We start from the raw sequence: 25,303 nt of genomic DNA, 5'->3' as shown, positions 1-25,303 counted from the left end.
TTAAATTGTTTATAATTCCAATAAATTACTGATATTAACGACAGAAATGCGGCACACCAATTTCCACGTTTTTCTCATTTCGTATTTCGCTAAAGAAGCGATTTATATCATCTTCTGTAACAACTTTTTTGCTGGCAACAAATGTCTGTAAATAGTCCTTTAGTCTATCTTTCATTCGGTTGTATTCGGTAATTACATCAATTTGTTGTACACGATCAATGGAAGCCAATGCTCGTATACCCTGCTCATAGGATGACTCGGCTGCGGCCTTTTGCATGCCACGTTCCTCATAGCTTTTTGCTGAGTCTTCTGAATCAAGAAGATATTCGACTTTTTCCTTCTTATAAATCAACATGCAAGATGGACACTGACAAAGTGAGTTTCTCCAATCTGTACCCCAGAATGTAGGTCCTGCATTAAAAATAGAACATTTAATTTGAAACTTAATTGTTTACCAGTTTTAATTAAAATCTTAGTAATTAAACAAATGAATATATTTATAAAAATCCTACTTGATGCAATTAATAATGCTGAATTAGATCTCGCAGGCGACATACTTCACTATTTACTGTAGTCTAATTTAATTTTTAATATGTATACACATTTATTTTATATCAATTATTCATATTGTTCTCAATCAAAAAAAAAAAAAAAATTATATTAAAAAGCTTTAAAAAATCATTTAAAACCATGGATATTAATTTCTTACAAGAAGGAATAGACAGTTTAATGTATATTGGCATAAAATTGAGTCCGGAGCTAAAGCTGTTGATTGAAAATTCTCTAATAACACTGCAGACCGAAAACCGTTTCGCGGGAGTTTACTTTTGGGGCAGGGTCAATGGTATTGAAAAAGATTACTATATCGCATTTGGATACCTGAGCGACTGTCTGAAAGATAGGAAATATTTTTTTAGCACTGATGGTTACCAATGGTTAATGCTTCCATTTGTACAGAATGCAAAAATATTCCAAGCTACAATTGTATGTCCCGAGCCATTTTATGGCGATCCAAGTTTGATAAGATGTGTAAAATTGGTATGTAGTGTCATTGAGAAGAATACAACGTAGTAACTAAAATTATTTTCTATAGGATCCATCATTTGAATGCGATACTAATCAGGTAATATCCGCAACTTTGCCAGAAGAAATTAAGCTGAAGGAAGAGGAACGCTTAGCGGCTATTGTCTTTATAATAACTGAGGAATGTGCCATTTGTCCTCGTGGGGCTTTATATAAATTAACCGATGGACGTATTGTCCAGAATCAAATGTTTCGTGGATTAAATGAATTACAATGTGAAGACTTGTCCTACTATCAACTTTTTCGTTTACCACGCAATAATCTTAGAGAAAACTTATCTAAGCGCAGTGATTACAACTATCCTATCGATTTTTTAGATTCTATTGATAATGTCATTCCAAATGGACAGTCATTTTCTATTAACCTTCAACGAAATGAACGTCTTGTGGTCATTAAATCTTGCTTGTGGCTTGGAATGACTTTCTTTCATAAAATCCACTCACGCAAATACGGATTTCTGTATATTGGCGACGGCAAGAAAAATTATGATTTACTTTTTATGGCTTGAATACATACATAAATAAAAATAAATAGCCCTATTAAAATATATAGCAATATGAATTCAAATTATTGCTCCATTCCTAGATTAAGCTTTGCTTGAAAATTCTCTGCACATACCTTTCTCGTAATCCGTTTTGTCAGTAGGTCGAGTGCATTTGGACTCTTTATTTTCGCCCTCCAATTTTGGTTTTTTAGATAGGGGTTCGCTATCGGCTTCCGATTGTACATCGGCTTCTCCCATATTCATTATTTCCGAAATACTCTTGTCCAAATCACTTTTCAACTTATTATCATTATCTTCGCCTGCAGATACTTCCTCAGCAATGGTAACATTGCCATCTGCTACTGACTCGTTCAAATTATCCACCGATTTCAAAGAAAGTCCTGTGTAATATCGAAGGAACTCGTGTTTGGTCATGCATCCACCGCAAATCATCTCGCAGCATGCCTCCATAAGCTTCTGAGAATTTGGCGGACCATCTAGATGGTGTAAATGGAACCAATCTTCACATATTCCACACTGTAGCATAACTTCTTCTGTTGTGCGCTCTGGGTCTGGGTAGGGTCGATGACAATTACAATAGAGTCCCTGGAAATTTTGATTGTACGAATTGTCTCGGTTTATGGCTACAGGCTGTTTCATGCCAGGATTTAGGCGACATTTGCCCATACGTTCGGTTGGACAGTCGCAACGGAAATTTCTTTTGGTGTACAATTCAACCAATTCATGGTTTTCGTGGCATTGGTAAGTACATGCCAAACAGATGCCAGCACATTTGGACAAATCGCTGCGCGCCTCTGGACAGCAAGTCAAACATGAATACAAAGCCTGTCGTTTAACAGGACCCTGTGAATAGGTGCAGGATTTTTCATCGGAAGCACCCAACACGGCTGCATATTCCTCCTCAAGTTCCTTTTCCTCCTCCAAGACATCTAGCATAGTGACACTGGATTCGTCCAAAACAGTTTTTTCCACATCTAGTACTTCATCGGAGACTTCGACTTTATTCACGTTCGCCATTGCTCAGAATTAAAATTGTAAAACAAATTGATTTCTGTCCAACAGAAGAAGATAAACTACGTAGTGAATTTTGTCTGCGAATGATAAAATTTCTCTACTCCGATACCAAACAACAAAATCTGCAATAACAACAAAACAACAACACCTAGCAATAACATTTGGCGGGCAACAGTGTTGCAATTTGCAATTTTTCAAAATGTTCTGAGACTTTATAATAAAGAATATTAATTAAATCCAAGTCCCACTCCATACATTACCTATCACAAATATGCAATATTATTTCGAATTTTTAGAAAAGACTTTAAATTTATATTATGGTAAGGAATCCTATGGTTCTATAATAAATAAAAGGTGATTTTACAAAAAAAAATCTTAATAAGAAGAAGAGCAAAGGCGTTTTTACACCACTTGTTTATGCTGTGTGCTTGTATATACTAATTATTGTACGACAATGAGACAATATACTTTGAATATTACCACAAGATTTAGACATGATAACTTTCCAGTCAACAGATTTCAAGTTCTTTATTAAAAAATACATAACAGCCCTACCTACATTTCAACTAGCTCGTTCGACGTTTTTCACCACAAAAGTAGAAAAATGTAGTTATATGAATTTTACCGAAATACGTCGACATACGAAATTCAACTATGAAACTGAAAAAAATCAACTATGGACATGGACTTTTTTTCTTTTATTGAAAATAGAAATAAAACAAACATATTTTTTATATATACCTTTAATTTTTTTATTTGGTTTAGTTAGCTAAGATATATAGATCCGACATATTTAGGTAATACCGTCTTATAAATAAATTTGCCATAGTGGCGAAGTTGAAAACTAATAAACATCAGAAGTCAGAACATTTAAATCATGATTAAGAGCGCGTTTATACTGTTAAATCCACACGATCTCAAATACCGATTCTATAGCGTATACATCACTATAATCATGTTCACAAATTCAATGGATTATATTTGACGTATACGCTGTAGAATTGGCATTTGAGATCAAGTGGATTTCGTGAAACTAAACGCACATTAACCCTTTCAGTGTCAAAAAAATATTTGTCGGAATAAAAATCTAAAATTTTGTACTTAAAATCGTATGAAGGCACTGAGTTTAGAAAAAAAAACAATTCTTATTTTAACCCTCGGACAGTTTTGTCTGTCTTTCAGCAAAAACAAAGACATCAATTGTAACGGTACATAGGACAACCGAAATTGCAAAGGGAGAGAGTAATTTTAAATGTCGAATATATTCGACAAAATCACTAAAAGGGTTAAAGTCGATTTAAAATCGTATATGTAAATGTACTTTAATATTTTACAACAATATTATATAAATTAGGAACAAATGAGAAGTTAAAAGGTTAAAATCACATCATATAAAATTCGAATGTAAATGCTTGGTATTTTTTCTATCAAACATGTCGTACGATAAATGACTGTTTCGTTATTTTGCATCCCTGTTATTTAAATACGCAATATTACAACTGCGCATTGGAACATGTATGGCTGTCAACATGGCATACTATTTAAATCTACCTTGGCTGTCAAAATAAAAACAACACGGCATATAATCACGAAATTTCCTAAAAATTGTTCATTGAATTATTGTTTTTTAATACTGCGACTAAGTAAGCACTAAGATGAATGCTCCACCAACATTTGAATCGTTTTTACTCTACGAAGGAGAGAAGAAGTATGTTTATATTAATCGTATTTGATTACTATTTCAACATTAATCGGAAACTTACTATTTTAGAATAATCAAGGAATTGGATACGAAAGTGACAAATGCCGCCATATTCACAGTTAACAAAGAAGATCATACATTGGGCAATTTGATTAGAAAGTGAGTATTGGTTAATGTCTCTAAATTTCCGTGCTAATAAATTATAATTTACCATTTGCATGCAGCCAGTTGTTGAAGGACCCCAATGTTTTGTTTGCCGGCTATAAAGTACCCCATCCTCTGGAACACAAGTTCGTCATTCGTATCCAAACCACAGCTGACTATTCACCTCATGAAGCCTTTATGAATGCTATTACTGACTTGTTGGCTGAATTATCTCTCTTCGAGGAAAGATTTAAAGTAAGTTTAAATCGAATGTATGACCACTGGAAATGCCTAAAATGTATGTTTATTACCTATTTGCAGGATGCCATTAAGGAAAAGAAAGAGGGTGGTGATTAAGGAGAATCAACATTACATCTAATAATAAGACCAATAAATCATTAATTTAAGAATTATAAATCTGCTCTGTATAATCTTATAACACTATAGAATTTAATGTGGGCTATTTGACTAGATATTCTAAAATAAAATAATAACAAATAATAAATATAATAATAAATAATAATTATTATATTTTGCGATAATTCGATACGTAAATAAATCTGAATTACGGACATTTAACAGATGAGAATCTCACAAATTTATAAGGAAAAATGTGTAATTCTGGAATATTATGCTTCCAACAACCTTCGTTTTTTAGATTAATATCTAAATGATTGGTTATGTATGTTGAAAATAATTTTATCTGATACTGGACATTGCAGAACACCTATAAATGAGCGGAATTACGGAGGTATATTTGAATATTTATTGTAGCTATAATAACTATCGGAAACAGGAGTAACAAGAAAGAAAAGAATTTTGCATTTTGTCAATAAGGGTTTTCAACACTAACGATAATTGATGTTTCTTTAGAAAAAAATAGTGGGCATGTCGATTTTAAAAGACTTGTAAGTATATTAAAATAACGAGCGTGAAGATAAATTGTTGAAAGTTAAATTGTAATGTTATTAACAGAGCTCTGTTAAGCCATTAACAGAGCTCTTTTAAAAGGTTAACAATTGAAAAATAATCGAATTTAATAGATTTTAAGATTATTTTTATTTAAAATTTATAAAAATAAGTAGGATTAGGACAAAATTAAAAAAATGTGATACCCCAATGCAATAAAACACAAATATTACTGCGCATGCAGCAACACTGTAGGTATTTGCAATTAGGCCCACTGTCCGAAAATTTCAAAACCTGGGACTAAGCGAATACCCACGATGGAAAGGTCAGTCCATGGGCTTTCAGAATATATATAGTTTATATCCGAAATTAATTTCGGATATAATAAATTGTTTGACTTTATTTAAATTGTAAATTTTCTGGTAATTGATTCGGACAGTGGGCCTAACAGTTGGACCATATCAATTGCCAGAAAATTTACAATTTAAATAAAGTCAAACAATTTATTATATCCGAAATTGATTTCGGATATATAGACTAACATATTCTGAAAGCCCATGGACTGACTTTTCAATCGTGGGTATTCACTTAGTCCCAGGTTTTGAAATTTTCGGACAGTGGGCCTAACAGTTGGACCATATCAATTACCAGAAAATTTACAATTTAAATAAAGTCAAACAATTTATTATATCCCAAATTGATTTCGGACATAAACTATACATATTCTGAAAGCCCATGGACTGACCTTTTAATCGTGGGTATTGACTTAGTCCCAGGTTTTGGAATTTAATTAGTGATTATTTAAATAAAACGTCGTGCAAAAATACTACTCTTAAAACGAAATTCTATAATCCGGATTTCTTTTCTCAATTTGACTCAATTTTCCGGATTATGAAGATATATTTTTTATATTTTTTTTTTTTTAAATCGTAGCATGGCACAAAACTACAGTTAGAATTGTGAATATACTACTCAAGAACTCCATAGGTAAGAGTTGGGGATTGAGACCCGAAATTATACACTGGCTGTCTACGACGATCGTCTTACCCATACTTACTTATGGTTGTCTTGTTTGGTGGCAGGGGGTTAACAAAAAGATGCTGTTTACAAAATTGAGCTTACTAAAGCGATCGGCTCCGCCTACGGGGAGCAAAGCTGAATGCTATCGGACGCGTCCACAGGTTGCGGATAGTGGAAAGCCCAACACCATTCGTTGGGTAACTGTTAATAACCAATAAACAGTCGCGGACAATCAGCGGGCTCAGGGGGAGAGTCTCGGAGGAAATGACCGAGTGCCAATGATCCCTGAGTCGACGAGGCGAGAATGGCGCCCCCTCCCATATATCCATCTCAAGGTTTGGGACACTACCTTCTTAAAGTGTCCCCCCTAACGCTGGGGTGTCATGCGACCTCGTGCCTATCAGCGTTCCACGGTTTGCAGTCAGGGTACCGACTGTATTAGAACGGAGCCTTGTTGATACCTGGGCGCCTCAACAAGTGTTTCAGGCTTAGTTGCCAAGTCCTTGCCATGGTAAGAGGCTATGCCATGGTCGACCTCAAATCCTCACAAACAGCACTTTTTTGTGGAGCCAATTTTTAATCCCCCCCCCCCAAAAAAAAAAAACAAAACAATGAATGTGAACCTTCGACTGATGTTGGTGTGGCTGCCTTGGCACCCTCAGTCCCGAACTCTACAAGGTCAGACATCAATGATTCCCCCAAAGTGTTGACGACCCAAGCAATTCCCCTGGACCTATCTTTAGCCACCTGTCCATCTCTCGATGACGTAAATGCGAGCCTGGAGAGGCAGTCGAATCTTCTCCTCGACCTTCTAGAGGAAACCGGCTCCTTCCGCCTCAGTCAGGAGAGCATCCCAAATCAGCTCTGGGATGACTCTCTCTTGTCGGACGAGGATGACATTATGGAAACCACTGTTATTAGAACCACGGTGATAAGCACGGTAGAAACCATGGTGTCTCCCCAGAAGCAAGGAGGGTCCCCTCGGCTGACTAAGGAGGCAAACCCTGGCGAGGTTGAAGACGTTGACTCAACCTCCACGGCCTGCAGTGACGTCGCGAGGCTTCTCAGGCAGTTGGCTGTCGAAGCAGATGCTGGCACCGATGAGGCTCCCATCGTTAAGATGGATGATTCATCGGTACCATTATCTGATAGACAAGCTGACGCTAAGGAGATCGCTGCCAAGAAAATGTATCGGAGAGCAGTAAATTTCTGCAAACGGTACATTGGACGGGACAGCGACTCCATCACGGGTAAGGAGTTCCTGTTAATCAAGAGGAACCTCAAACTCATTAGGAAGTTCTCTAGGAACTATCCTGATGACATTGAGAGGGACTTCTTGATTGACAGGATCCCCCGACCCAGTACTAAGACCACGGCGGTAGTCCCTTCTAAGAAGGAGAAACCTGCTGATGGCCCCGGTACATCCAGGAAGCTGATGCCTGAGACGTCTAAGCCCTCAGCACCCCCAAAGGGTAAACTGAGTACTGAGACGTCTCAGACATCAGAATCCACAAAGACAGAAGGCAGGGGACTGTCGAAGTCGGCCCGAAAGAGAGCCCGTAAAAAGGCCTCCAAGAAGACCGATAAGGCACAACCGCCCTCTGTCAATCCACCTTCTGCCGAATTGCCAAAGCTGACAGCCAAGGCGGTGACAATTGGGCAGTCGTCAGTGGTCAAGCAGAAGGTAGCGGACGCGAAGCAGGTGCCTGCGTCTGCTGGGCATACCTCTGCAGTAGCTGCTACCCCGGGTGCCAAATCTCGGCCACAGCCCACGGCTGTCAAGAGAATGAGGTCCTCGGAGGAGCAACAACCTGCTGCAAAGAGGCCCACGCAGTCGTCGGCCGTACAGAGCTCTGCTTCCTTTGCTTCGGTGGTAGCGTCGAAGGAGAAACCTGCCAAGAGCAGCGATTGTGGGGTGAAAACCAAACACGCTGTCTCGAAGCAGGTAGCCCAGACACCTACAACTGAGCAAAGCGACTCTGCTGATCCGAAAGAGGTTCCGGAAGATCTGCGGGTAGCGATCATCGACCGAGCTGACCCTGACGGGTTTATCAGTGAGGATAGATGGGAGCTGGTCGACAGCTATCTGAAGGACCTCTTCCTGTCCGACGAGGTTGATCGAGAGAGCCTGCGGTTTGGCCTGACCTCCTCTTACAAAGGAGTAAAGGTTGTTGATTGTCGCACTAAGAAGACTTCAGATTTTCTTAAGAAGACAATCAACAGCCTGGACCCCCTTTGGGAGGGTGGTCGTCTGGCGGCCGTAGCGGTTCGAGAGATACCGAGCGGTATGGTAACCTCGGTGTTTATCCCAAAACCTTTCAAGGGGCTGGAGAAGACACTGAGGTTATTGGAGAAGCAGAACGACGGCCTTCAGACGAGGAGGTGGAGAATCCTCGCCTCGTTTGAAAGGAACGGCGGTGTAGTCGCGAAGTTCGCTACCGATTCTGCGGGAGAGGAGTACTTGAGGAAGAACAAGGGTGAGCTTGTTTATGGAATGGGGAAACTTTGTTTCCGTCTCACCACTCCAAAACAATAGGCAGGCAGCAGCAAGCGCTTAACGTGATCCAGATTAATCTGCATCACTGTAAAGCAGCAGCTGCTGAACTGCTACTCACCCTTTCTTCCTCAAACATCGACGTGGCGCTCATCCAGGAACCTTACCTGTACAAAGGTAAGGTGACTGGACTGGGCGACACCAAATACACGCTTTTGTCTACCTCCAATGGAGAGAAGGTGAGAACGTGTATTCTTGCTAAAAAGGAGTTAAATTTAATGCTTCTTTCTAATTTCAGCAATGGAGATATGACGACAGCAAGACTAGACAGAGGTACCACGAAGCCACTGATAGTCTCTGCCGTCTATCTTCCCTACGAAGCTCCTGACCCACCCGGCACTGTTGTATGCCGCCTATTGGAGGAGATGAGCAGAGTTGGTGACATCATCTTGGGATGTGACGCCAACGCACATCACTTCTATTGGGGAAGCAGCAACACAAACACAAGAGGTGAGTCCATCTTCGAGTTTATACTTAGCTATAATCTTAGAATTTGTAATAGAGGCAATACACCAACTTTTGTAAATAGGGTGAGAGGTGAAGTCATCGATATAACCCTCACAAATATGGACGACTCTGGGGTCGTAAACTGGGAGGTGTCTGAGAAATGTTCCTTTTCGGATCATAGACTCATATCCTTCCAGATTCCTACCTCTAGAGTTAAACAGAAACCTTATAGGAATCCTCGGAAGACGAACTGGGACAAATTCAAAGCTAAAACAGCAGCCTCTTTTCGGGATCGTAATGATCTCAAAACGGTTGAGGATGTTGAATTAGCTGTGAAAAATGTCACGGCCACTCTTCTGAAGAGCTATGAGGCATCTTGTCCCCTGACATACCCTGGGAAGAAATCTCAGCCGGTATGGTGGTCACAGGACCTTGCAACCTTGCGGAAGGCTGCAAGGAAAGCTTATAATAGAGCTAGTAAGACAAAGCTCAGTACAGATTGGGATGTCTATAAAAGACAATTCAATAGGTACAAGGGCGAAATCAAGAAAGCTAAACGTGAGTCTTGGGTCTGCTATAGCGAGTCGATCGAAGGAGTCAACGAAGCGGCCAGATTCCGCAGAGTACTCTCTAAGGATCCAAAATCCATAGGAAGTATTAAGCGAAGTGATGGAACGTGGACAAACTCTGGCAGTGAGACTCTTGATCTTCTATCATCAACCCACTTTCCTGGTTGTAAGGACTATAGGGAAGATGCGCAGTGTGTGCATCAGCCTACAGTTCGGACGAGGGAAGAGGAGAAGATGATAGAAGACACTATAAGATACCCAAAAATGATATGGGCGATAAATAGTTTTCAACCCTACAAATCTCCTGGTCCAGATGGTATAACACCGGCCATGCTGCAACACGCAGATGAACGGATAATATCATATCTGCAGGACATTTTTAGGGCTTGTTTACTTTTGTCGTACATACCCAGTCTATGGAAAGAGGTTACCGTGACCTTCATCCCGAAAGCCGGGAAGCCGAGTCATACGGTACCTAAAGACTATAGACCGATTAGTCTTTCCTCCTTTCTACTAAAAACTTTAGAAAGGTTACTAGACTCAGAAATTAGAGATACCATTGACCGTAATAAACTTAGTAAATCCCAACATGCCTATATCAAGGGCAGATCAGTGGATACAGCTCTGCATGAGGTGGTTGGATACATCGAGAAGAATATGGAGTCCTCTGGCTACACGTTGGCAGCATTCCTCGACATCGAAGGAGCTTTCAACAATGTGAAGCTAGAGGCAATCCATTCTGCTCTCGTAGACATAGGTATCCCCTCACTCCTTACGGAATGGATTGATAGAATGCTGGAAAGCAGAATTATCAACTCATCCCTAGGAGAGAGTTCCGTGAGGAAATCTGTCAACAGAGGCACACCTCAGGGTGGAGTTCTTTCCCCCCTTTTGTGGCTTCTGGTGATAAATGAGATACTTATGAAATTCAATCATCTCAGGATAAAGGTTGTAGCCTATGCCGATGATGTAGTCTTGTTGGTTGGGGGTAAGTTTATTACGACAATATCAGACATCCTGGAGGGTGCTCTTTCAACCCTGTCAAATTGGGCTTGCACCAAAGGTCTTGGTGTAAACCCCACAAAAACCGAACTGGTACTCTTCACTAGGAAATACAAAGTTCCTAGTTTCCGTCTGCCATCACTTGGTGGAGTGACATTAACCCTCTCTGATGAAGCTAAATATCTTGGCACTGTCCTAGACCGCAAGTTACTGTGGAATAGGAATGTCGAGGAACGCTCTAAGAAGGGATTGATGGCACTCTATTCATGCAAGAACTCCATAGGCAAGAGTTGGGGATTGAGACCCGGAATTATACACTGGTTGTATACGACGATTGTCTTACCCATACTTACCTATGGATGTCTTGTCTGGTGGCAGGGGGTGAATAAAAAGAAGCTGCTGACAAGACTGAGCTTAGTACAGCGATCGGCTTCAATTCTGATCACTGGAGCATTAAGAAGCACACCACAAGCAGCCTTGAACGCAATCTTGAATCTCCAACCATTGGACATTCTGATCAAATTCCAGGCTGCTAGGTGTGCCCTGAGACTCCGGGAAACAGATGCCTTGAAATCGCTGAACTATGGTCATGCCAGCATTCTAAACATAACGCCAAGTTATGACCTTTTTAGGGGGGATAGTCATATCAGTGATTATATTCCCCCCCACAGGGATTTTAATGACATTAAAGTCGAATTTCCTAACAGGGAATCCTGGACTAGTGGCTCCCTACCTCTGCCAGGTCTGTCAATCTTCACAGACGGGTCCAAGATGGAAGAAGGCACTGGCGCAGGCGTCTACTGCAGGGAATTAGGTATACGAAACTCATATAAACTCAACAATGATTGTAGCGTTTTTCAAGCAGAGATTCTTGCAATCACGAAAGCGGCCGAGATAGTAAAAGCACTTAATACAGACTTTACAGGACCGGTGACTATTTACGTAGATAGTCAGGCGGCCCTGAAAGCGGTGAAGTCGCATACTATAAACTCGAAAGCAGTTCATGATTGTAAGACCGCTCTGAATGATATACGTCAAATAGTTGGGTTATGCTGGGTTCCAGGACATAACGATATTGAAGGGAATGAGATAGCCGACGAGCTTGCTCGAGGGGGGTCACAGTCGTCCAGTCTTCTGATTGAGAGATCTGTGAAACCCCCTATTAGCTATTTCATTGGCAGAATCCGCGCGTTCTATTGCGAGGTAGTCGGCAACAGATGGCTAAGGGAACCTGCATGCAGAATCTCTAAATCTATCTGGCCAGAATTCTCTCATAAAAGAACGTCTTCGCTGCTGGATCACAACAAGAGGGAGATTAAGATCGTTGTGGGGATCATTACTGGTCACTGCAAAGTTAGATCTCTCACTTCTAAGTGGGACTCCAGTGGAGAGGATTACTGTCGTCTATGTGAGGATGAAGAAGAAGTGGAAACAATTGAGCACATCCTTTGCAAATTGATAATCTAGTCTTCTTCTCCAAAATAGACCCTAACCTAATTCTAGACTTTGTCAAAAAATTGACTTGGCTAAAATAATGTCTCTTCCGCTCCCTCCTATTCTGACTACCTCTCTCTCTACTCTTCCACTATCTTTTCTTCTTTCTCTTTATAGGTACACCTATACATAAAGGATGATCACAATGGACATAGTTTCCGAGTGGACGGTTGTTACAACAGCCGTACATCCCAAACCTAACCTAACCTAAAGCGATCGGCTTCAATCCTGATCACCGGAGCATTAAGGAGTACACCACAGGTAGCCTTGAACGCAATGTTGAATCTCCAACCATTGGATATTCTGATTAAATTTCAGGCGGCCAAGTGTGCCCTGAGGCTCCGGGAAACAGATGCATTGAAATCGCGAAACTATGGTCATGCCAGCATCCTAAACATGAACTTTCTTTTGGCAACCCTGTCGTGATTGTTGATAAATTTTTGTCGTGCTCCTGTTTTTGATTAAAAATATTTATTTTGTGTTTTTTTTAACCCGTTTGTGAATCTTAAAAAGTGTTAACAGTGTTTAAAATCTATTTTTGATTTGTCTGTGCTAATTGGTGTAGTGAGTTTTGTGATAAATAATAAAAATCAATTTATTTTCTTATTGGTATTCCGTGTTCCATTCCCTGTTTGTTTCCCTTGTTACATTTCTTCATTTGTTTTTTGTAACATTATTCTTGTTTATTTTCTTATTATCTTCTCAAAACAGAGTTGCCAATAAGACTTATTTTGTAGAAATTAAAGGATTACGAATTCCAGCTACTTTTTTGAATTTTATCTTTTTTTTCAAATATTTGAATTAAACATTTTTTACAATGGTCTGTCCGTATGAATTGTGTAACATCTCTAACGATGATGAATTGTGCGTTACATGTTGGTTTTGTTTAAATCAGTGGCATGTTAAGTGTGCTCGTATCAACGCGAAAGTAGTTGATACTATTAGAGACAATGTTGGCGTTCGTTGGTGCTGTGTTCACTGTAGAAAACTTTCTGCCGACTTTTATAATTTTGTAAAAGACTTGCAATCGGAGCTTGTATCCATTAAGAAAGATTTTACATCATTAACAAGTCGTTTTGAAAATTTTTCGAATTTGTTCAATAAGTACCAAGAACTCGATGAATTTGTATCATCGCCGTCCGTTTCTGGGCAGAAACGAAAGCGGTCTTCGAAGAAGGCACCAACTAAAATGATGCCTATTCGTAAAGCCTCTGTTTCTGCTGGGAATACTGTATCACGAACAGCGTCAGATAATATTGATAAAACTGATGCTGTTAATGAACAGACTTATGCCAGTGTCGTGTCTCATGCAACCATGGAAGCTAGCAAGGATGTATTGGAAGTGACAATACCTCATAACGCTATGAGTATTGATAACAGTAGTCTTGAGAAGACCGCCAAATCTACTCATAGTACACAGGTGTTGTCAGTTCCTTCATCTGGTGCGCCTTCCGAGATTGTAGCTGGCAATTCCCCACTACCTACCCAAAGACCATTATCAATGGCCCCGGTCATGAAAATGGTTTTTGTGTCTAGGTTTGCGCCTGATACCTCGGCTGAGGATATAAATTACTATATCAAATCAAAAATAAATGGTAATTATTTTCTAAGATGCTACAAGCTTCGATCGGCATACTCTGAAAGTAGATCATCATTTAAAATATTAGTTCATGATGATATATTTCCAAGTTTGATATCGAAAGATTTTTGGCCTGCTAGAGCGTTTGTTAAAGAATTTCTAGAAAGATCAGATAATTTAGCTCATTTACCACAGAGATCTGAACCAGTATCAAAAAACTAGATAACCTATTTACCATTTGCTATCAGAATGTAAGGGGGTTAAACACTAAATTAACTCGTTTATTTACTGATAGCATTGGTTTTGAATTTAGCATTATTGTGTTTACTGAGACTTGGCTCAAAACGTCTGTGTTAAATAGTGAAATTATGTGTTCAAAATATCAAATATTTAGAAAAGATCGTACTGGTAAAAAAGGTGGCGGCGTCCTTATTGCAGTTGATGCCAAATTTTCCACTAATTTAATTAAATTAAATTGTTTTTCTGACATAGAATTTATCTGCATATCAATTGAATTGGGTAAATTTAAACTATTCGTTACGTGCTCATATATATCTCCTTCATCACATCTTGATATTTATAATCAGCATTTAGCAGCACTAAACTCAATTATTAATATTATGAATGATTCCGATAGAATTTTAGTTCTTGGTGATTTTAATATGCCATCTGTAAAGTGGCTCTCATTGCCAGACTCAGAAAGTTTAACGCCGTTGACATCTGAAGCAAATGTAAACCAATATACATTTGATATTGTTAATCGATTTTGTGAAATTAATCTCCTTCAAATAAATAATATTTTAAATTGTAATGATAGAATCCTTGATCTAGTATTTGTAAATTTTACACAATTTTTTGAATTAATTCGAATTCCTGCTATATGTACTCCAGAAGATAATCATCATCCAACATTATATATAACCATGAGCCATAATTCTACAATTAACGAAAATTCATGTGATTCATTTAAAAATATTCTTAACTATAAAAAAACCAATTTTCGAAAGCTTAATTCTCTTATTTCATCTGTAAACTGGACAGTTGCATGTCAATGTAAGAATCACACCGATTTTGAATTTATAATAGATAAATTTTATAATACTCTAAATAAATTTATTTCTGAATGTGTTCCAACTGTTAGAATTAAAAATTCTGACAGATATCCCTGGATTTCACGTGAGTTATCAAGTATAAAAAATTTAAAAAATAAACTTTTTCGAAAATATAAGAAGTCAGGCTCATCTATAGACTATGCTAATTATTCTGTTGCTAGGTCCAAATATACCATAGAGTCCCGTAGATTGTATAATAATTACCTCAACAAGATCAAAAATAATTTTAAAACAAATCCGAAGTCATTTTATGAGTTTGTTAACTTAAAAAGAAAAGTCTCCTCAAAACCCACAATTTTGAAATGCAACAATAAGGAGTTTGTAAAAAACTCTGAAATAGCAGAATGTTTTGCAAATTTTTTCGCCTCTACTTATTCATCTGCAGTTTGTCCAGATATAAGCTCATATCCTTATGAGCTATCCAAAATAGATCAAATATATATGCCTTTCTTACAAAGTCAAGATGTTGCTAAAAATTTACATACTCTAAAACCAATTAAACTTCCAGGTCCAGATGGTATACCTAGCATAATTCTCAAATATTGTTCTGATACTTTAGCAACGCCTCTTACGTTGCTTTTTAATTATTCCTTAAATTTTGGTTATTTTCCCACTATATGGAAGAAATCTTTTATAGTACCGTTGCACAAGTCTGGTAGTCTATCAAACGTTTCAAACTACAGAGGAATTGCAAAATTAAGTGATATCCCAAAATTGTTTGAAAAATTAATTACTGCTGTTATTTCTCACAAAATTAAATCCATTTTAAGTCCATATCAACATGGCTTTCGTAGTGGTCTTTCAACTATAACAAATCTTATAGAGTTTACTTCAATTGTAATAAAGGGATTTGTTCAGCGAAATCAAACTGATACCATTTATACAGATTTTAGTAAAGCTTTTGATAGGGTTAACCATGAACTCTTATTATATAAATTAGATAATATGGGTTTCAGTCTAAACTTAGTCAAATGGATATCATCTTACTTACAAAATAGATCACAGCTAGTTTTGTTTGAAGGATGTCTCTCAAAATTGATTAACGTACCTTCAGGTGTTCCACAAGGAAGTCACCTCGGGCCGGTTCTTTTTCTATTGTTTATAAATGATTTGCCTACTTCTGTAGTACATTCTAAATTGTTAATGTATGCAGATGATGTCAAGTTATTCATTACCCATAATTCTGAGAAACAAGCCAATTTACTCCAAAATGATTTAAATAACCTTTTTCAGTGGTGCAGATTAAATTGTATGGATTTAAATTTGAACAAATGTAAACATATGTGTTTTTCTAGAAATTCTTCATTAATGAGGCAATACAATATTAACGGTTCGGTTTTATCAACAGTTGAAACATTCGTGGATCTTGGTATTTTAATGGATCCAAAGTTAAACTTTAACAATCATGTCATTTCTATGGTAAATAAAGCATATGGTGTATTAAGTTTTATAAAACGGTGGGCCAAAGAATTCTCGGATCCTTATATAACAAAACAACTATACACGTCTCTTGTTAGACCTATATTAGAATATGGTTCTGTTGTATGGGATCCTCAATATGCAATATATTCCGATAAAATCGAATCAGTGCAGAAACAATTCTTACTTTTTGCACTGAGGGGTTTACATTGGAATAGTGATTTTGTGTTGCCTTCTTACACTAGCAGGTTAAAATTAATTCGGTTACCTACATTAAAAAGTAGACGTATTATGTTGAACACCATGATGGTACTAAAAATATTAAATGGTAATATACCCTCTGATTTCCTAATTTCATCTATTAGAATAAATGTTCCTTTTCGATCTAGTAGATATTATCAACTATTATATGTAGATTTTCATCGCACAAATTATTCTATGGGAGATCCACTCAGTAAAATTTGTATTGATTTTAATTCTGTATACTCTAATGTAGATTTTAGCAAGAATGTTGAATTTATAAAATCTAATATAATTGTATTTTTAAATGAGTAGTGCAACTTAATAACAAACTGGCTGTTGGAGTAGATTCTGTAGCTGGTTTTCTATTCCCTTCTCACATTCCACCATGATGCGGATTATGGTGTGTACGCGATCCCTACGAAAGGGGAGGTCGCCCCCTCGGTCGGCAGGGGTGGGAAAGTGAGGCGTGGGAACGTTCGAAAAAAAAACAAAAAAAAAAAAAACACCAGGTTATGACCTCTTTAGGGGGGATGGTCATATCAGTGACTATATTCCTCTTTATAGGGACTTTAATGACATCAAAGTTGAATTTCCTAGTAGGGAATCCTGGACTAGTGGCTCCTTACCTCTGTCAGGTCTGTCAATCGTTACAGACGGGTCTAAGATGGAGGAAGGCACCGGCGCAGGCGTTTACTGTAGGGAATTAGGAATATACAACTCATATAAACTCAACAATAACTGTAGCGTTTTTCAAGCAGAGATTCTTGCAATCACGAAAGCGGCCGAGGTAGTAAAAGCACTTAATGCCGACATCACGGGACCGGTGACTATATATGTCGATAGTCAGGCGGCCCTGAAAGCGGTGAAGCCGCATACTATAAACTCGAAAGCAGTTCATGATTGTAAGACCGCTTTGAATGATATACTACAGGTAGTTGGTTTATGCTGGGTTCCAGGACATAGTGACATTGAAGGGAAGGGACGAGTTTGCTCGAGGGGGCTCACAGTCGTCCAATCTTCTGATTGAGAGATCTGTGAAACCTCCCGTTCATTGGCAGAGGTAGTCGGTAACAGATGGCTAAGGGAACCTGCTTGCAGAATCTCAAAATCTATCTGGCCTGAATTCTTTCGTAAAAGAACGTCTTCGCTGCTGGAACACAATAAGAGGGAGATCAAAATCGTTGTGGGGATTATAACTGGTCACTGCAAAATTAGATCTCTCACTTCTAAGTGGGACTCCAGTGGAGAGGATTACTGTCGTCTATGTGAGGACGAAGAAGAACTGCGAATGTCCATGTCTGATTAGCAGAAGACATAAACAGTTTGGAAGATATGAAATTGATAATCTAGTCTTCTTCTCCAAAATAGACACTAACCAAATTCTAGGCTTTGTCAAAAATTTGACTTGTCACAACAACCGTACATCCCTAACCTAACCTACCACGAATCCATACAACGCAGTACCCTGGTTTCGGAAAAGTAGGACCACTATATCTTCCACTATTCTCCGTGGCATATTATCTTTAGCGTATTGTCTTTAGAATACAGACACTATAATCTTTAGGTTAATCTTTATTATAGTTATAAATTTGTCCAATCCTTTACAATTATCTTACCTCAGAACATTAGGATACATCCTTGTTAAAAGATCAATTTTGATTTTCATGTTTTGAAAAAGAATTTATTAGTTACTATTAGTACAGTGTTTGTAATTTAATATTTTTCTAAAGATTGTTTTTTAAATAAAAATAAATTCTTTATTGAAAAAGAATGCTGCACGTTGAACAACCCAATTGAATTTTTAATATTACAAAATTACATTTAGTGTTAAAGTGTGAATTTAAAACGCAAGAACAAAATCAAACAAAAATTAAAACAAAACAAAAGCACAAAAAGGATAAACAACGAAAGAGTTTACATTAAATCACAATAACATCTCCTGGTTTGTATGTTTTTTGTATAACTGGCAGAAGACAGTGATTGTAAAATAGTTTTCAATAAATATTAAACTAGATACATGCATAGTTGATAATAAAACAAAGACTATACTAATACTAGTAACATTCATCATCACATTCTCCAGCTTCGTGTCCAAAAACTGAAATTAAATTTGTTTTTCAAGATTAGATATGGATTCGTTGAGAATATCTGTTAGCTCTAAAAACATACCTTCACATGATTCACAATACTTTCTGGGTTCAGGCAATTTCCTTTCTTTCGGTTCATTGTTGTTTCGCTCCGCTTTCGGCGGTGGTGTATAAGGTCTGTCGTCTGAAGCCTGTAGAGGACAATCTTCGGTTTCATGCTTGTCAAATTCATCACAAATATCACAAAATACACGAGGCGCTGGTTTACGTTTAGATATCAGATCGAAAGCATGTGGCCTAAAAGGAATTTTAAAGTGAATTTAAAATATATATATATATATATTTTTAGTATAATATGTTCTGCTAACGACTATTACAATAAGACAAATTTATTAGAATACTGGATTAAATATAGGCAATATAGGTTCGCCCCTTTATATTATTATTAATTATTAAACTACATAAGAAAAATGGAATAGTTTTGCATTAATTGATCTGCGTTGCCAATTTTCCATGGTATTGAACTCCAAAGTTTATTTACGTGGATGCTGTGTACTTTAATGTAAAAAATGGGTAAAACAGTGTGACGCAACCCAGGTTTTTTTATGTTCTTTCTCGATTTGTGACTAAACCACATATTTCTTAAACTTCGTGTGAAAGTATTTTATGAATCGTTTTTCGAAAATTTATCAGCATCTACATTTAAGTGATGCTGACATCAAAATCGAGCTTCAAGATATTGAGTGTTTTTTTTTTTAATTTTTCTCTAGTTTCAATGCACAATCAGGAAATTCAAAAACATAAATTACAGAATTGTTGTACTCGCAATTTTTCAGTAAGAATCTTATTCGCCTTCCAAAAACACTAAATTTGGAGAAAAATGTTTTTGAAAATATTGCGGATTTAATTGCATTTCAGCCAAAAGAGAGATGTTCCCAATTTATCTCAAAAATAGGATGATTTACTACATCCATGGTTCTTAATGGACCGCATTGAAATAGGTATGGATCGAAAAATTATTTTAGGATATACCCTGAAATCGGATGCGCGTTAAAGGCGTATGGACTTTTTGGAAATTATTCGCGTTTAACTAGTTTTTGGACACATCGATGCAACGTGTTCTACATATTAGTCGTCAAATGAAATTTCGCAAAATATACATGGATTAGAAGATAACCTGTAGTACTTCCTTGAAACTTTTGAGGATTTTGCGATTTAGACACAATTTAAAATGTATATTCCACAATATAGTTTTAGTTTAAGATTATTTCGTATTTATAGAACCACACGATTTATTTCAAAGGCCTTATTATAAACCACAAGGTGTATACATACACACAAGAGGTGATTATACTTATATATGTAAATTTTTCGGTAAAATTCAGCTAAAATAGAATAACTCCATTTTTTTAAATTCCTTGTATAAAATTAAAAGTAAATAAGACGACATTATTTCTTCGAACCAAAAACAAATAATTTTCCTCAATATCTTTTGTTGATATCATTTGACTTAGTGTGGTCTTTAGTTGGATATACATATGTCTTTAATATATTTAAAATAATGATGTAATTTCCTGTATTTTTATTATTTTTTCTCATATTTCGCGAAAATATGAAACTTTTTCGCGATTCTTATAATATCTCCATATTCATATTTCACGAAGGAAGCAATTTGTCAACGCTTTTCTTCAATATAATAAATAGCGTAATTTCATATTTTTTCTTATGCCAACAATTAAAACCTCCATAACTTTTGTCGCACCAACAACAAATTTGATCACGGATTCGGAGTCAGGACATTTCTCTCTATCTATGTACCACCGAAAATCATTGATATAGAACCAAAACAAAAAAACCAATTTTTTGAAAATGGAATATTAAAAAATTGGCAATATTGCTCATATAAATTTTACTATACTCACTTGGTATAATCCGTGGGCAATGCTTCCAACGCTTCGATTTTAGCTTTTAATGTATCATTTTTCTTCTGCATATCAGCTATAATGGAGTTTAGAAAACTTATTTGAGCAGCACTGTCACCATTCTCCATGTCCTACAGCAAGGAAAACCATGAGAATATACCAACATTATTATATTGATTTACTTATACGATGTGAACTTACACCTTTCACCGCACTTTCACCAGTGCCATTTTGTTTCAAACTGCCTATTGACTGCAGATCGCTGATGCGTTGCTTCAAAGCCACTATTTCCTTCGTCTTGTCCATTTCGATTAGCTCTAATTTTCGCTGCAATGCGGCACATTCGGTGTTGAGAAGTTGTTCTCTCTCCATTGCCTTCGTTTGTTCCTGTCGCAGTTGGACAATTTGTGATTGCAGTTGTTGTAGCTGTTCGTTTTTCTCAGTCGACGTGTCGTCCATTTCATCGATTATCTTCTTGTACTCTTCCAGCTGCTGCTCAAAATCTTTTTGTTGTTTTAACTTCTCCACCATTTCCAGATGGAGTTTCTGCAGCTCTTCGTTGGCCTGCTGCAGTTCCTTAAGTTGAGCTGATGTGTGCAGTACATTTGATTGTGCCTCATCGAGTGATGTTTGTGTTTGTTGCAGACTTTGATCGGTTGCAGTTAGACGATCTTCCTTTTCCTTCAGTTCGGTTTCTTTTGTGCGTAATTGTTGTTGTGTGGCGGCAAGTTCTTCCTTTATGTGTGATAACTTTTCGATGAGTTTTTCCACATTTTGATCACTTTCCATTTCGAATATTTCAAATATGTGGGCGGTTTCACATTTCTCTTGTTCGAGAATTTCCAATGCTTCGGCCAATTGGGCATTTGTGGCAGAAATATTTTCATTGGATGTCTTCAGGGATGCAATCATGGCCTTAAGTTCTTCGATCTTTCTCTTGTCTTCTTCCACCAGTTTTGCGTTGTGTTCAGAGGCGGCTGACGAGAGCTCCAAGGCATTGCGAAGTTTTTGCAGTTCCAAGTCAAGTTCGGACTTTGTATTCGATTGCAGAATGCGCAACTGTTCTGCCTCGCTGTTGGCTTGGATTACTAGCGATTCCTGTTCTTTTAGATCTTGTGTAAGCTTCTCAATGCTCTGCAAAAGTCTGGCATTCTCCTGCTGCAAATCACTAACGGCTGATGAACCATCATTTTGTGTCTTCTGTAGGTTGGAATACAGCTGGTCCTTTTCGATCTTAAGAGCTGCTATTTGCTTCTGCATATCGCCTTCTTTGGCCTTGAAGTCTAACTGTGATTTCAGCAATTCATCCTGTAATAATTGTATTTGCTTCTGAAGACTGGAAATTGCTTCGTCCAACGATGACTTTGATTGCTCGGAGTTTCTCAGTTGGGCTTCAAAGCTTTCTATGATCGATTTCTGTTTGGCTACCTCAGCTTCTTTAAGTTCCTCAATTTCGCTGCGAGATTTCGACTCAATTTCCTTCTTAGCGTTTTCAAATGCTTCAGCTTGTTCGGATTTAGCTGCTTCTAATGATTTCAGCTGGCTTTGGAGAGTTTCTATTTCATGTTGGTGACTTTCGATACTTTGCTTAGCCTCTTGCAGTTGGGATTCGATGGACATTCGCTCATTGTTTGCCTTGTCGGTAAGTTCCTGAAGTTGTTTCTGGCGCTGTGACAACTCTTCAGTAAGCCGAACAATTTCCGCATTCGACCCAGCTGAACCTTGCCGCAAAGTGGTCAAATCATTTTGTAACATTTTGTTCTGTTCCTCCAGACTTTCACATTTGGTCACAAAACTGTCGAGCTTTCGTTGAAGATCGGCCATATCCAACTCCTGCTTTCCACATTTTTCTTCGGCTTGCTTCAGTTGTTCGTAACGACTAAAGCTTTCTTCGGTGACATTCTTGAGTTCATGTGTCAGTGTCTCCACTTGACTACACATACTGTCGATTCTCTGTTGACTGGCCTGCAGTTGACTTTCTAGAGCGGCACGTTCCGTACTTGATTTGTCCACGAGTTCATCCAAGGCCTTTTGTTTGGTAGCTAGATCCTGGGATAGCTTCATAAGCTCTGTATTCGAGTCGGTAGTCGATCTTCTGAGGGCAATCAGATCAGCTTGAATCGATTCATTTTGCTTGAGTAGCGAATCGTATTTACTCTGCAGATTCTCTTGTTGGCGTTGTTGGTCACTTAGCTGTAGTTCTTGTTTGATGTTCTTCTCCTCGAGTTCGGTAATATGTTGGGATTTTTTGCTGACTTCTTCTTTGGACTTGATCAGAGTCTCCTTCAGATCGTTATAATCTTTAATGGTATTGGCTAGCTTCTGTTGTAATTCTTCAATTTGGCCCGTCAGTCGAATGCGCTCCTCGTTAGTCGCACTAGTCAATGCGGCAATTTCGTTTTGCTTCTGTTGAATTTCATCGTTCAATTTCTTAACTTCGTCGTGAATCGAGGTGTTCGAAGTTCGCACGCCAATTATTTCCTGTTGTAGTGCCTCATTTTGTTGGGCGAGAACTTCGCATTTACTGTTCGTACTGTCCAATTTTCGTTTGAGATCACCCAAATCCAGTTGTTGTTGAGCATAGCGTTCTTCGCTCTTTTTCAGCTCGTCCTCCAACTCCTGTTTGTGATTGAGGAGGGCTTCGTGTTCGCTCCTGAGTTTATCCAATAGCTGTGTGGAACTTTCCAAGGCAGTTGTTGTGGATTTCAGTTCAGATAATTTGGAAGCAATAATTTCATCCTTTTGGATGGATTTCTGGCGTTGATCTTCGATTGTAATGCTGGAGTTCTTTAAATCTTCTTCCAGTCTTCTATTTTGGCTTTCAATATTTGTAATTTTGGCACTCAGCTGCTGAACCACCACCGACGATTCACCAGCCAACGAGGTGACTTTATTTTCTAGTTTTTCTATTTCTCCTTTCAGATCTGTAATTTCTTGCGTTTTGGCTGCCACCACCATTTCATGGGATTTTTGAGTCTGATCCAGATCATGTTGTAATTTCATAATTGTTTCTTGGGCGGATTCTAGATTGTTGTTCGCAGTATTTAACAGTGTTTCCTTTTCAGATAATTTGCCAGCGTATGACTCAACTGTTGACTTTTCCTTATCCAAATCGGATGAAAGCGCTTTTACCTGAGTTTGTAGTTGTTGATTTTCTTCTACCAATTTCACGCATTCCTGACGCAAATCTTTCATGCTGTTCTCTAAAGCGTCCATAGCCGTTTTCTTTGACTCATCCTCTGCAAGAGCTTCCTGTAGCTTGCTCTCAATACTTCTTTGTAATTCTGCCAGTTTCTTCAGTTCATTAGTAGCCTTGTCCAAATTTGACTCCAGCGTTGCTTTCACTTCTTGCAAAGTGGCAACTTCTTGCTTTAGTTTGGCCACTTCCAATGTTTTTTCCTCCAGCTTATTCTTTTCTTCACTGCTACCCATTTGCTGGGTCTTGACGAGTTCATCAAGTGTTGCACACTCGGCTGTCTTTATCGACAATTCCGCACTCAATTTTGCTAACTGAGCTGTGACATCTGCCACCTGTGTATCTCTCGCCTTGCACTCTTCACGTAATATCCGACATTCATCGTCGAGGTTGGCGCGTTCACTCTCCACACTGTCCACTGATGACTTGAGATTCGCCATTTGTTCCTGCAAATTTTTAATCTCATGAGATTTCTCCTCAAGTTTCAATGCAAAGTCCGCCTGAAGTTGCACGCGTTCCTTCTCCGACTCCTCTTTGACCATGGCCAACTCCTTGCGCAAGTTTTCAATACCACATTCGGAGAGGGAGAATTTCTCCAAGGATTGGTCCTTCTCCACAAGTTCCGCTTGCAGTGTTTCATTTTGTTTTTTGAGGTATTGGATATTTTCCTGTAGCCGTTGTATTTCATCTTGTGTCTCCGATATTTGAGTCTCGAACACCTTGGATTGTTCCGTTAGTTTCTCATTTAGCTGTTCGTTACTTTCATCAGCGACATGTTTTCCTGGTCAATTGAAAAATGGTCATACATAATAATGAAATTGTGGCCCAAAATATATGTATTTTTGTAGAAAGATAGGCATACCCGAGGTAAGGTCCTTTATTTTGCTTTCCAGTTCATGTATTTTTTCCTTGTAAACTTGTGTTTGTGCCTGCATGAAATGAATGTTTAATTAGAAAGTGAAATACTATACTGGAGCATAAAATTCGTGGTACACTGATATTTAGAAACAAATAATGCAACGACAGACAGTAAATTAAGATTATTTTGTGGTCATCAATTCCGGACAATATGAAGTAATTCGAGAAGTATTTATAATACATATGTTGTGATTCTTTTGAAACCAAAAAGTGTTTTTGTAAAACGTCAATAATTACCAAAAATATAAGTGGATTTTTTATATTTATATTTTGTTATTTGGGACTTTGTATTAAAAATGTTTAAGACTAATGCGGGATATATACGAATACAAATGTGCCTCGTCAGACTACATGGAGTCGATTAACACTCACCTCGTAAAACAT

At 37.8% G+C, this 25,303-nt stretch overlaps 5 protein-coding genes across 5 annotated transcripts in view; 2 read left to right on the top strand and 3 right to left on the bottom strand.

Moving 5' to 3' along the window:
- Positions 1 to 20,943, bottom strand: part of LOC133331803 (restin homolog) — a 61,249-nt gene extending 40,306 nt beyond the window's left edge. Inside the window, exons 1-3 of the mRNA XM_061540178.1 lie at positions 20,806 to 20,943; positions 18,966 to 19,180; positions 18,846 to 18,894 (exon numbers count right to left, since the gene is read on the bottom strand). Of these exons, the coding sequence (XP_061396162.1) occupies positions 18,851 to 18,894; positions 18,966 to 19,180; positions 20,806 to 20,933 (387 nt within the window). The 5' untranslated portion in view covers positions 20,934 to 20,943 and the 3' untranslated portion in view covers positions 18,846 to 18,850. The remainder of the gene's footprint in view (positions 1 to 18,845; positions 18,895 to 18,965; positions 19,181 to 20,805) is intronic.
- LOC133331785 (putative E3 ubiquitin-protein ligase UBR7) lies at positions 35 to 2,605 on the bottom strand. The gene is made up of 2 exons (XM_061540157.1): positions 1,702 to 2,605; positions 35 to 411 (listed from the first exon to the last, which is right to left on the bottom strand). Exons 1-2 carry the CDS (start codon positions 2,603 to 2,605, stop codon positions 35 to 37), a joined length of 1,281 nt encoding a protein of 426 aa, XP_061396141.1.
- Positions 691 to 1,592, top strand: LOC133331783 (radial spoke head protein 9 homolog). The gene is made up of 2 exons (XM_061540155.1): positions 691 to 1,038; positions 1,094 to 1,592. Exons 1-2 carry the CDS (start codon positions 691 to 693, stop codon positions 1,589 to 1,591), a joined length of 846 nt encoding a protein of 281 aa, XP_061396139.1. The 3' UTR covers position 1,592.
- On the top strand, positions 4,258 to 4,817 carry LOC133331799 (DNA-directed RNA polymerase II subunit RPB11). The gene is given in 4 exon segments (XM_061540171.1): positions 4,258 to 4,310; positions 4,374 to 4,494; positions 4,497 to 4,703; positions 4,770 to 4,817. Coding segments are annotated over 4 exon segments (417 nt in total). The 3' UTR covers positions 4,806 to 4,817.
- A 30-nt stretch (positions 20,944 to 20,973) lies between the features above and the next one.
- Positions 20,974 to 25,303, bottom strand: LOC133331784 (restin homolog). Its single transcript, XM_061540156.1, has 3 exons — positions 25,292 to 25,303; positions 24,864 to 24,930; positions 20,974 to 24,782 (listed from the first exon to the last, which is right to left on the bottom strand). Exons 1-3 carry the CDS (start codon positions 25,301 to 25,303, stop codon positions 20,974 to 20,976), a joined length of 3,888 nt encoding a protein of 1,295 aa, XP_061396140.1.

Source organism: Musca vetustissima, unplaced genomic scaffold (genome assembly GCF_032173495.1).
Source record: "Musca vetustissima isolate MV318-11 ecotype Yass unplaced genomic scaffold, APGP_CSIRO_Mvet_v1 utg1603, whole genome shotgun sequence".
Classification (NCBI taxonomy): domain Eukaryota; kingdom Metazoa; phylum Arthropoda; class Insecta; order Diptera; family Muscidae; genus Musca; species Musca vetustissima.
This window is presented reverse-complemented; position numbering and strand designations above follow the sequence as displayed.